Genomic DNA, 13,507 nt, shown 5'->3' on the forward strand with positions numbered 1-13,507 from the left:
GCAATACACTCACAACACAAAAACACCTCCTTCTAAATTTTTTTAATTGATTTGAGAGAGAAAGGGAGAGGAGGGAGGGAGAACAGAGAGAGAGACAGAGAAAGACACTGGCTTGTTCCACTTAGTTATACATTCATTGGTTGATTCTTGTATGTGCCCCAACTGGAGATCAAACCCAAAACCTTGGTGTATTGGGACAATGCTCTTAACCAAATGTGTTACCTGGCCGGGGCAAACTGCTTCTAAATTTAAGGACAAAAAATAAATTGCATCCACTTGGACAGGGTCTTTTTCTTGAATAAGAAAATTATTCAGAAAACAATCACAATATACATAAATTTCCTGCAAAAAGAGTAAGCGCTATTTTATAATCTGAGCATTATAATAAGCTTATTGAATGTGACGATGACATAATGTATTATCAACAACTGGCATTCCCATGATCAGCATGTAATACTAAAAAAGGAGCCATTCTGACAGAAGTCACAGCCACTCCTTTGGCAGTAGAAAATAAATGTTATACATGGTGTTTTCCCCACAAACTCACTCAGTTCCAATAATTTTTATTTATGGCTAAAGGAGCATTCAAAACAAGGAGAAAAGTAAATCATCATTTCAGCAATAAATATTAATTTTCAAAAACATGATATTTAATATTTAGTTACCTCGCCTGATGCTTCATCAACTAAAGATATCTGGGTAGGAGTTTCAATTTCAATTGATATCTATTAAAATAAAATAAGAGGTCATATATACATCATATTATACATTTCCAGTTTTTCATGGCTTTATATGTCTTTGCCATCTCAGACACAGAAGGGGGACTAGGAGAAGTTACAGGCTCCCTGTTTAACAATTTCTAATTTCACAGTAAGAAATATTTTAAACAGCCTGAAAACATGACAAAGCTAAAATACTACCTTTCTTTAGGTTGTTGTGGCAAAGTCTATTAACTGCCTTATAAACTTATATTTCCTCTGACAGCAATTCTATTTCAATGAATTCAATCTTCCTCCCTTCACCTCCCCGTCCCTTTGAACTTGAGTCTATGTAAAACAAGTAGTCACGTGTTATGTGTGCTGGAGAACACAGTCCGGATCCGTCCATGACATGTTGGCCTAATTCATAGACTTGAGCTGCTGCATAGTGCCCCAAGATATACTTGTACATTTTATTAGTATAGCAGCTAACATGGAGAGGTACTCAGTGAGTAAATGGTAAATAAATGAATGAACGTGATTTTTTGTCTTTTATGTTCGCACATGAAATGGCCTTTTCCTCCCATGAACTTTTATTATCTATTTTGCCAGCAGGATTTATCTTTTTATTATCTCCTCCAACAATTCATCTAGTATAGGGATTATTTGTTCTCTAACATTTGGCAAAATGCACCTATAAAACCATCTAGACCTGGGGCTTTATTGAAGAGATCTTTAAAAATTGTTATAATTTCTTGGAAGGCTACTGATTTATTCAAGTTGTTCCTTTCTCTTGCTCCAGTATGTATTTTCCTACTTTTCCAGGTATTTATCCACTTTGTCTAGATTATAAAATACATAGTAATTGTCAAAAATGCATGGCTAGTATTAATAGTTATTTCGTGTCATTCTGTAGTTTTACATGAATTTTTAAAAAATCAATATTGGCAGAAATTTATCTCTAGTTCTGTGAAAACCAGCTTTTAGTTTTGTTCATCTTCCATTTTCTGCAGTAGTTTTTAGTCTCTATATCACTATCTTGTCCTTTTATCTTTATAATTTTATGGACAAAAAAAGGGGCTACATACTAATCTGACAAGCTCAGGGGAGGCCTGTGTGGCAGCCTTAAAAACCACAAAGGGTGGGCTGAAATTAAAACTTATTAACTAAAAGTTTATGGCAGGTAGTCATGTCCCAGGCTCTTTCCCAACTAAAATCAATCTTTACCTTAATTAACCCTGTCTATTGTCTTTTTGCAGCTATGATAAAATACATTTGGAATGTCAAAGTAATTCCCTTTTTCCAGACCCCTCAAGTGCAGGCACCACAGCAGAGCACCAAAGCAAAGACCACAAATCTCCTCATTTTCGTTATTATTGAGTTCACTGTTGACTGTTAACTATCCTATTCCCACCTACATAAAGGAAGTATGTGTCTATCATTTTGCTTTTTATACAGTCCCAAAGTTTTCCATGCTTTGCTTTCTTCCACCTCCCTAATCTATCACCAACAGATTTCATGTAACGCACTTGTATCTTCTGATTGTAATGTAGAAGGATGCAGAGCTGCCAGTCTCTGGAGCATTTCTTCAGTCCATTGAGGCTTTAGCTTCCCGGCAACTGTCATCAGTTTGGCTCAAATAAACTCACAAAAATTCTCTACAGGTTTGAATGCTTCTTACATTGACAAGGTCCTTCTTTCACATAGCCTTAGATTTGTTTTTGTTGCTCCTTTTCCTTACTGAGTTGACGACACTCCATTTAATTCTAGTCTTTCTTCCCTAAGTAATGTAGTTAAAGCCACCAATTTCCCTTCAAATACTAATTTAGCTCTTCCACACATTTGGACATGTCTTGCTTTCATTGCCCATCAGTTCTAAGTAGTGTATGTTTTTCTTTACAATTTCATCTTTTACCTAAAAGGTGTTTATTGTACACATTTAGTTCCCATATGCATACAATAGGATGACTGTAGCTCCCCTTTTATTTCTGATTTCCAAAATCATTGTATTATGGTCAGAGAACAGATGACTAGGATCTCTTGAAACTTCTTTTGTGACACAGTACATAGCAAATTTAGCAAAAGATCTTGTTTTCTCAGTTGGTTTTGAAGCTCTGGATTTCTATTAGCTCACTTTTATCAATTATGTTATTCAAATCTTCTGTATTTTCACTTATTTCCTGCCTTCTTCATCTTTTAGTTTCTGAGAGTGGGGTGGGAAGCATGCAGCAATAATTGTTAAGTTCCTATTTCTCCCTTCAGTTGTGAGGTGGCCTTGTACTACATCAACTTAGCTGAGCTGGAACTACCCTAGAAGTCCCTGCCATGTATACTCCCAACTTAGAGTTGAGATTTAGAAGACAGAAGTAAACCAACAGCCATTTTTTTAATGCTCAGAAGGAAACATAAATTATAGCAGCTCATGTGTATTGTTGATCTGCTAGTTCAGCTCACACACAAGAGACAGGATGCAGCTCCATCCTCTGTGGGATCTCCCTCCTCCTTCAGCCTCTTGGGGCCCTGAGCCTGGTGAGAGGAGCTCAGTGGCAAAGGGAGTGGCTGGGGTTGGGAAGAGGGAAGGAGAGACACAGCTTCTAGTTTGTCCTTGTGGATTCCAGCCTGTCTCTGCTCTTCTCCACTTCTTTCTCAGCCTTCCCTCCTGACTGCTGACCAGGCTGACCCATAGCAACTCAGGCCTAACAACAAGGCTACAGCTTTAGCCTTGTTGTTGTGTCTCTTTGTGGAGGGAGGATGGACCCCACCCCAACTGAGGTTGGAGGTAGAGACAGGAGGTGCCACATGTGCACCAAAGGGGCATGAAAACACTGCAGTACTCACCAGGGCTTTCTGGGAAGAGGAGGGCAGCACCAAGCTGGAAGTGCCCCTTGTGGCCTGAGAGAGAGTAGGAGCGAGTGGCCCTGATTCTGACTGTGGTTGGGGGTGGAGCTGAGCTTGTCTGGTTTGAACTTCAAGTGGGTGCCCGGGGAGGGGCACCTCAGCTTGCCCAGGTGTGGGCAGAGGGGAGAGAGGAAGTGGAAGTTGAAAGCTGTCAGCAAACAACAGACTATGACACTTGTTCAGACTTCTCTGCCACCTCCCACAATTATTTAGGGTTTAACCCACATATTGAACCCAATTCTATTCATTTACTGTGGTTCTCATTCTCTTATCAAACATGGATGATCAGTTATGACTTTATCCAGTTTGAGGTTACTTTGTCAATTTGTATTCGTTCATATCTTCTTGATCCATTGTTCCTTTTAACAGTAAACAACATCCTCTTTGAAACTTAGCTTTTTTTTTTTTGGTCTCCAATTCTACTTTGTAGGACATAAAAATTGCCACTCTGGCATTTTTAGCTTCTATTTGTTTAGTATATGTTTTCCTTTTTTTTCCCATTGCAACTTGCATTTATCCTTTTGTTTTAACTATGTCTCCTGTAGAATAAGACAAGTGGATCTTTATTTTTTTTAACCTAAACTGAGAATTGTCTTTTGATCAATAATTTAATTAAATCCATTGATATTTATAGTAATTACTGTTATAACGGAACTTTTCCTACCATCTTCAAATACTTCTGTTTTTCTCCCCTGTATTTTCCTTCCATTAATTAGATCCATTTTATTCTGCCAGATTCAAAATTACTCATTCTATTTTTATTCTGGTGTTAGCCCTTTCTTATTATAACCCCTAGGGTTTTTTTATTTTTCCTAAGCTATCCCATGGTCTAAATAAAGGATTTATTAATTATGTTAATAACCATTTTACACTTTATAGTATTAAGATACAACTTAACAAGAGGATCAATGAGATAAAACAAAACTAAAAACCAAGATCAAACTGTGGAGGGACAAGAAAAGCAAATCAAAAATAAAACTTTGACCTCTTCTGAACTGCTGAATTACAAAGACTATCAATATTGTAATGAATGTAGATAAACATAGTATGAATAATTCCAATGCTTTGTTCAATCTACCTCAAAAAATATTTCCCAGTTGAAAAAGAAGAATTAGCATCATTCAAAAAATAAAACTTACAATTCTTTTCTCCCAAAATCTGTACTTCGGGCTAGTTAACAACAACTCTTTAGTAACAGGTGAACAGTATAAGTAAACCTTCAAGCTGAAAAAGAAAGGAAAAAAACCTATTTCAGTATAATCCAAAATAGCCATCTTGGTGACTAGGAAACATGTTTCATCATATATCAGTTCATCTTGAATAATTCATATTTTGAGCTGGCACAAGAAGTGTTAGTATAGTTCCCAACATGCTAACACCCCAGTGACTACCTCCATCCCATCGAGAGTATAAAGGAACAGGGAAGAAGCAGATGGAAAGAAAGTGTTCTCTGACCTCCTCAGAAGGTTGGCCCTCACCAATTTTATGTTAAAGATGCATTTTTGTACATGATCAGTTATGTCTGGAAAGATACCACCAGATGCTAAGCTACCTCTAGACACAGTAAGGGGATGGGGTATGGGAGGACAGAAGACTTCTGTGTTTTGCCTCATAAATCTATTCTTTTTGTTGTTTTTTAAGTGAGCAGAGATCAATTTCATGGTAAATTCTAAAAATTCAACAGTATAGCTTAAAGGTTAGGAATATAGTTTGTGGTAAACTGTATTTTCCAAAAATGGTCACACTAATACCTATCTTATCCATACACAGTCTTCTTACAAAACAGATATGGAAATTTCTCCATTAACAAGAAGTGTCTATATTATAATCTCCCCCTGAACCTGAGTAGAACTTTGTAATGGTGTTAACCAACAGAGCACGATGGAAGTAACACTGCTGAACTTCTGAGGCTAGATCTCCAGGCCATGTGGCTGCCTGCTAGCTCTCTCCTGGGGCAAACACATTTTTTTTTTTTTTTTTTTTTTGAGTTTCCATTCTGAAACCACCATGGTGAAGAGATTTTTTTTTTTGAGGTAGGCAGGATCAAGGAGCCCCAGCTAGCTGAGCCTTCCCCCAGGTGTCAGACATGGCAAGAGTGAGCCTTGAGATGAGGTCAGCCCCCACGTGATGGCCCAGTCAGGCAGAAACCAGCCATCCCCTCTGCGCCCCATCAGAATTCCTGACCCACAGACACCGAGAGAAAGAATACATTATCAGTTGGCTTAAGTCACTACATTTTACGGTAATTTGTTATGCAGCAACATGTAACTAATATACAGGCTCTAAAATCAGACAGACCTGGTTGAAATCCTGGTCCTGCCACCTACTGGCAGTGTGACCTTGGGCAACTAATTTAACCTCTCTGGTTCCTCAGTTTCCTCATCTGTAAAACAGAAATAATATCTATAATAATAATACCTAAATATTAGCTATTCAAAAGGTTATCAAAAGACAGGGATTTTAATCAGGGTTGCTCACTATGGTATCCTAAACACTCATCACTGGCACTCAAAGACACTGCTGAACTAATAAATATGTAGTGTCTAACATACATGAGTACTCAAAAATATAACAATCATTATCAAGAACACAGACCATTGATATCCCTTAGTGGATAGCACTAAGACTGACACCTAGTGATTCAAAAGTCAAAAAGTCAATGGGGCCCTTTCCATGACATATCTTAGGAACTTGGAATTTACATTTAGGTAATGACTGCAGGAAAAGAATACAATAGTTAGCTTTAAGAAAAACTCTGCCCTGACCAGTGTGGCTCAGTGGGGTGGGCATTGTCCTGCAAACCAAAATGTCTCCGATTCAATTCCCAGTCAGGGCGTATGCCAGGGTTGCAGGCCGGATCCCCAGTTGGGGTTGTGTGAGAGGCAAGCGATTGATGTTGCTTTCGCACATCAAAGTCTCTCTCCCTCCCTTCCCCTCTCTCGAAAATAAATAAATAAATTTTTTTAAAAAAGAAAAATATCCAACAATATTATATGATTCTTTATAATAGAACAACCATTTACACAGACACACATATACTCCTATAGAAATGAAAGTAAACGGGCTACTGCTGCACCCAATAGCATGGATGAATGATACAAAGATGTTAAGTGAAAGAGATAAGTCTATTTGGTATGATTCTATTTACATAAAGGTCAAAAGCCAGATATAAACCATGATGACAAAAGTCAGAACAGAGTTGGCTTTGTCCTATTTCTTGATTCAGGTAGAAGCTTCGAAATGTGTTCATTTGTAAAAGCTCATCTGATTGTAACATTATGATGTATGTACTCTTCTGTATAGATGTTACAGCTCAAATAAAATGGTGACTTAAAGACACACACACAAAAATAAGTAGCAAAATAAATTACCTGCACTCTAACCTTCTTTTCATGGCTGGGGCTCTTAATCCTTTCATGTGATCTAAAAACAAAATAATCAAAACTCATAAACACATTATTTTTTCAGATGCTCACTTAGTCCAAGGAAAATCAGTCATCTACTCTTTTTAAAATTCCTTTTAAGAGAAAATACACAACAAGTTCTCTTTTATAAGAGAACTGATTCATATAGGCTATTGGCTCTCTTCTGCAGGTGAAGAATCCATCTGAAAATAGGACGGAAACTACTATAAGTTGACTATTTTTTCCTCTGAGCCATCAGAAGCCATTGAAAGGAGAATGGTCCTGCCCAGAATCTCAGGGCAGAGTCTAAATCACTCTGGTAGCCACAGAAGAGTGACCAGGTTCTCAATCATTCAGAACTGCTTCAGCAATTTCCTTTACCCTCTTCTTTCATTTAAATCCAACCACCCTTCAGTCCTTGCTCTCTGAGACCCATTCAATTCCAGTCACTTAAGTTAGTCCACTTTGAAATTCAATCTTGCTTCCATGGAATCCTCTAGGAAATCCTTCAGGCCTAAGCCAGAATAAGAAGAGTTTTTGTTTTTTCACAGCCTACTGTGATGGCTGGCTTGAAAGTAGGGCATTTCTATCCACACAGGCTTGCTCCACAGCCTTCCAAATTAACAGACACAGAACAACATTTAAAGACAGGTAACGTTTAAATCAAGCAGCACATTAAATATACAGTGCATTCTAAGTACATTCTGAATCTTAAGCATACAAAGGCCTAGATAACAATGACCAAACACTTCTAAAATGTATCATTAAATCAAACCAATTCTTATTATTCTAATTACCACCTGCACACATGCCTCAGCTCATATGTGGTGATCCTTGACTCCACTGAACCACAAGGCAGTCACCACACTGCATGCGGCAGGACTTCATTGGACAGGTGCCTGCACAGGACAGTCCAGCTGCCCCCTCAGAGGGTGAATCTCCTCAGATCACTCCCAGCCTGGCGCTTAGAGCCTGTGGGTATACCGGAGGGTGGGACGCTCAGTAACTGGGGCTTCCAGAGTTTGTACTCAGGACTCTGAAACGCAGTCAGCAGGCAGCACCCTACAGCTCTCTTATCAAGAGCCCACCCCCCCACACACAAACACCACTCTAGGCCCTTTCTTGACTGGTTGTCAAGAGCCTGAGTGAGTTTGCTTTTGCTGCTAGAAGTGCACCCAGACTCCTTTCTGGGGCCGTTTTCTTCTTTCTTGACCAGAATAAATCCTCCCCAGTACTGGGTGACTATTTCAGGCCATGTGTCCCCTCTCATCCTCCAGGCCTCACTGATCGTTAGTAAAGCCTATCCACCCCCCACAAACACAGCACTGGGTTCCAGATGGCCCATAAACTAGCATCAAGTGGTCCCATGGCCTACCCCAAATTGTATCAAAATGTTATATTAACATGTTTATGTGAACTTTTTCTAGCAAAAGAGTCCATGGATTTTACTAGATATTATGTATTAGTCTGCTAGGGCTGTCATAACAGAATACCTCAGATTGGGGGGCTTAAACAACAGAAATTTATTTCTTATAGTTCTAAAAGCCAAAGGCCAAAGTTGAATTCTGGTAAGACCTCTCTTCCTGGCTTGCAGGCAGTCACCTTCCTGCTGTCTGCTCACACAACTTCTCCTAAGTGTGTGTCAAGAGACAGAGAGAGCTCTTCCTCTTCTTGTAAGTCCTATCAAATTAGGGCCCCACCCTTATGACCTGGTTTCGCCTTATTACTTCCTAAATGTCCTGTTCCCAAATACAGTCACAATGGAGTTAGGGCTTTAACACATGAATTTGGGGAGGACACAATTCAGTCCATAGAACATCGAAGAGTCAGGCAACACAGGAAACCACCAAAAGCAGAAGTGTAATGCTTGCCCTTGAAAAGTTTACACCCTGGTGGAATAAACAGACCCACATGTGATTCTAGAACAGGAAGCATTATAAATTTCTCTAGAGTCAATGTCTTGCTTAATGTAGAAACTAATGATTGGATTTCACAGATTCCTTTAGACAACTTCTTTCTCCAAACTCATTACTCCTAAACATGAAGGCAAACCCCTCTGCCATACTTTAATCATGACCAACACATTCAGGAGCTCCAGTGAGACTTAACATAAAAGGTAAAAACAGGGGTATCCTCATCCAACAGCAGATTCTCAATGAAAAGCAAGACCAAAAAAATGTTATTCACATCAATAAGCAGAAAGACCCTCAAAGAAGCTCACAGTGCTGTTTAGCAAATGGAGAGAGGAGCTTCAAATTGTCCCCATTGAAGATGGATAATTGGTGGCTTTGAGCAAGAAACATATAGGATCCGGCACAAATAACACTCCATTTTTATTACAAAATCTTTTATTACAAAGTCATAAGTATGTAATTCTGTAACATAACAATCACACTCAAGCACATCATATGACATGTTAGGTGAAATGCTCAAATTAAAACTATAAATTATTACGCCCATATTATTACACTACCAATCACACTCAAGCAGGTGTTTCTTCCTCCGGACCCTGTATTTCCCCAAAGCAGTTAACGTCAACAATTTACACTAAGTTAAAGTGACTGATTACACTTACAAGACAACAGTTGGTCTTCACACCAACCGTGTGAGGAAGGGCAGGGTTTGATATTAGCAATTTACTTTAAAATTACCCCGTGTGAAATACATGTGCGTGTTTGCAGTGCTCTAATCCACTCTTCAAGAATGGCGGGGAGCATCCTTCCAGCAGCTACTAGAGTACTTCAGCTAATCTTCCTTTCTCATCACTGCCAAAAGCTGTGCTAATTAGCATAACGATGTAAAAACTGTTTCATTGATGAAGTTAGTGTCACATTAATCAGCATAATAAGGACTTTAAAAGGACAATGGCTGTGAAATTAGTGGTTGTTTCATCTCTGGAGATTGGCTGAAATGTTTTAGAGACACTCCAGCCTTGTCGGGAGCATCTAGCCTGGAGGCCATCTCATCAGGGCTGAAGCATCAGGCTTCATCCCTAACGACGCCCAGCTGTGAAATCTTAAGTCTTCTGGTTGCCTCACCTGGTCATCTACGTAGATCTGGTAAACCATATCCTGCCTCGAGGCTAAAATGAGCCTTTTCCGTTGGATGTGTACAAAATAGTTAAAGCGGGGCGGAGGGTTGGGGAGGAAGGAGTTTGCCGTTTGCCGCGCTAACAGACGGGATGTTTGATTTAAGAGTGTGAGTGTGCCTGCTTGCTCATAAATGTCTCTGACTACTGCCCGCTAGGAGAGCTAAAATCGTTGTCCCTGATCGCACTGTCCGGGTTCAGTGCGCAACTGGCAGTTGTATAGATAACAAAATAAACCCGAGAGGCTGAAGAGCCAGACTGGGACAAGATGCAGGTGCTAGTCTCTCTCCTGACCTCCCAAAGCCCGCATTCCCTCGCTCCGGGACCCCGGCTCTCTGCTTTCCCTCTACAGGCCCCGGGCGACATTCCCTCAGGACCAGAAACCACGCAGCCCGGGTGCCCGGGGAGCGAGCAGCACGCCGCGCTCACTCACCCTTGTGACAGTGGGACAGGAAGTAGGCGCGGGCCTTCAGATTCTCTCTGTCGAAGCGATCTATGGAGATGTTTGGATACTCAGCCATCTGTCCCTGGAAGGAACTCATAGTGCCAGCTAATCCCGGAGGATGAAGCTCGCCACCCAGCCCGCCGCGGAAGCCGAGGACTGCCCTGACCGCGCCGACACTTCCGGGAAGTTGCTGCAGCCTCATTATAGGCCGGTTGGGCTCACCAATGTCCAATCAGAAGAGCCCCGCGGCGAGAGGGCGGTGCCGGGGAGCGTTTTCGCTGCCCGAGACCCGAGGGTTTGAACGTCAGCTCGGGACTGCGCTTAAGTGAGGCCGCCACTGGACCTAGTGCTGGGCGGCCTCGATATATCCAGGGTGTAGCACGGGGAGTGTGACTCCTACCGGAAATCTTGACACAGAATATTGTCGTCTTGGTGAAGTTGTCCAGGCCTATACAGGAACAGTAGCGCGAAGGGAAACAACCGTAGTAGCAGGCGGCTCCACCCAAGAATGCAAAGGGGGTTCAGAGCATTTCTTGAAATCAAGACTGTGCTCTTTTTCCTGCGTGTCCAACAACAGCCTGAAAGCTGAGATTAGTTTCCCTTCTTTTCTCCCCGTTTTCTACCTTATGGGGTAACCACAAAGATGGTATGAGAAAAAGAAAATGTATCTGACTCATGGTAGATTCAATAACTATTCCCGTTTCCATTTATAAGTGCAAACTGAGTAAATACACGATCCCTGATGATCACAACTCAAATGCATGTTCTTAGGGCAGATATAGAAAGATTCCAAGGATAGAGTAGCTGCTAACCTCCCTCCCCTCTCCACCACACTGTTGAGTTATATATTTTTCAAGCTGCATAAAACAAACACAAAAAAATAAGTGGTAGGATAGGCGAATGGCTTGGAAATTTGCAACTTTATGAAAAGATTTGTTAAAGTATTAAGATTCACCAAATAGTCACAATGGCATTTGTTGCACCCTTCTTAGTAATTCTCAGACACAAAATATTAATAAACACAAACAAAACAGTTTTGACACTTCGTGCATAGCACAGTGACAAGCCTTGCAGTGATTACATAGGTAACGAAGATGTGCCTTCAAGTAGTTATCAATCAGAGACAACAAATTTGCAGAACATGCTAAATGAATGTTTCCACCACGACACAATTACAGAAATAAATCCAGGAACAACTGAGTTCTAACCAGGGGAATCAGGAATCAGAATGCCACCCTCAGAGAACATCAACATGTTCCTGCAGCCATGCTACTCAGAGTTCTATTCAAATACAGATTCTTTTGAAATGTCTTTTTTAAAAAGGAGGAAGTGGTGGAAGAGGACAGAAAGGAAAAGAAAATGAATGGCGGAGGTGGTGGAGAGGCATACATACCATGATCACTAATTTGAGTAAAGCACTTTGCTAATATACTATTTCCAACACCTTTCTTTGATTCAGTATAAGATAGTTTGTCTTAAAACAAAGGAAGGCTATCACATTGGCTAGGTTGCTTATACCTAAAGACAACTTCTGCAGTGAGCCTGGTAGCTGGGCTCACAGACATAGTGGCTTAAACAACAGAAATTATTTTCTCACCGTTCTGGGAGGTGGAAGTCAGAGATCAAAATGTCAGCAAGTTTGGTTTCTCTCTCCTTAGGTTCAGATATCCAGCTCCTTGCTGAGTCCTCATATATTCTTTCTCTGGGTGCTCACACCCCTGCATCTCTCCCTCTGGTAAGTACATCAGTCCTATTGGATTAGGGCCCTGCCCTTATAACATTATTTAACATTAATTATCTCTTTAAAGGACCTATATCCAAATAGGGAACACCATTCAATCCATAACAGTGTCTGTGTCCAAATTTCCCTTTATTATAAGGACACTAGTCCTTATACTAAGAATAAGGGGCCTACCTTACTCCGATATGGCTCATCTTAACTAATTACATCTGCAATTGCTACCAAACAAATGGACCTGTTGGGGGAGGGGGGTGCATCCAGATGCTATTACCAAAACAACAACGCCCCCTTCCCTGGGGTCCCTCGGTTATAGGTCCTTTGCCCACCGCCCTTGGAATTATGGCTCTGAATGGCAGAGTTTGGTGAAAAGGAAAGGAACTATTTATTCAAAAGTTATACAGGTTTGATTAATGGCTAAATGTCACCCTTAAACCTCAAATCCCTTTAAAACAATCACCAGCACACACACCGTCCTGCCTTCCCCCCTTTAGCCCAGTCAGGCCAGTCAGGCCTGTCAGGGATACCGTCCTTCAGAAGAAAAGGTCCGGGCCTTGGCTAGGCAGGGCTCTCACAGTTCTCAGCACCATCCACTGCGTCGCCGCGATCTCCAGCTCTTAATCCATAACCATGTGGCACCTTCTCCTGGCCCACTAGCAAGAGTCCTTTCTCCCCTCTTTCTTCCCACGTGGTCTTCACACTGTTTCCCAGAGACTGTGTCCCTTGTTCTCTCCAGCAGGCCCCTGTCTCTTCTCCTCCCCTCTAGTTATATTTTGCTTTAAGTCTTTTAAACCTTCCTGATTAACTTTGGTGATATGCAAAATAACCCTTTTTGCATATAAGGAATGAAGCTATCCTGTTATTGACATGCAAAATGACTCTCAATGGCCCTGCTCAAGGCTCCCATCCCCCATGGTGGCCCACACTGGGGTGGGGAGAATATATTTTTCTTGGACACCCCGATCTCTGGACCCAGTTACAAATACCCTTTCGGGGAGGGGGGCCTGGCTGTGCCCCGTTACAAATCTCCCCTTTCAGATACCCCACTTTATAATCTTATAAAGGACAATGGGCGAAGCCAGTCCTCATTATCTTCTTGTAGCTGCTTCCTGCTGGACATGGCCGCCGTCCTACCTACTGCTGGGTCTGGGGGTCTCTGAAAGAGTAGGGGGTGGCATAGAGCATGGCCTCCCATGTGGGGAAGGACCTTGCAGAGTCCAGGTCAGTTGGCTGTAA

General features: G+C 41.2%; 1 protein-coding gene across 1 annotated transcript in view; it reads right to left on the reverse strand.

Annotated features, from left to right (window-relative positions):
* The window catches only part of DCLRE1C (DNA cross-link repair 1C), a 33,856-nt gene extending 23,160 nt beyond the window's left edge, over window positions 1-10,696 (reverse strand). Inside the window, exons 1-4 of the mRNA XM_054593273.1 lie at window positions 10,522-10,696; window positions 6,968-7,019; window positions 4,736-4,820; window positions 666-725 (exon numbers count right to left, since the gene is read on the reverse strand). Of these exons, the coding sequence (XP_054449248.1) occupies window positions 666-725; window positions 4,736-4,820; window positions 6,968-7,019; window positions 10,522-10,630 (306 nt within the window). The 5' untranslated portion in view covers window positions 10,631-10,696. The remainder of the gene's footprint in view (window positions 1-665; window positions 726-4,735; window positions 4,821-6,967; window positions 7,020-10,521) is intronic.
* Between the last annotated feature and the right edge of the window lie 2,811 nt (window positions 10,697-13,507).

Source organism: Pteronotus mesoamericanus, unplaced genomic scaffold (genome assembly GCF_021234165.1).
Source record: "Pteronotus mesoamericanus isolate MK-2021 breed Mesoamerican mustached bat unplaced genomic scaffold, CSHL_Meso_final contig_130, whole genome shotgun sequence".
Classification (NCBI taxonomy): Eukaryota; Metazoa; Chordata; class Mammalia; order Chiroptera; family Mormoopidae; genus Pteronotus; species Pteronotus mesoamericanus.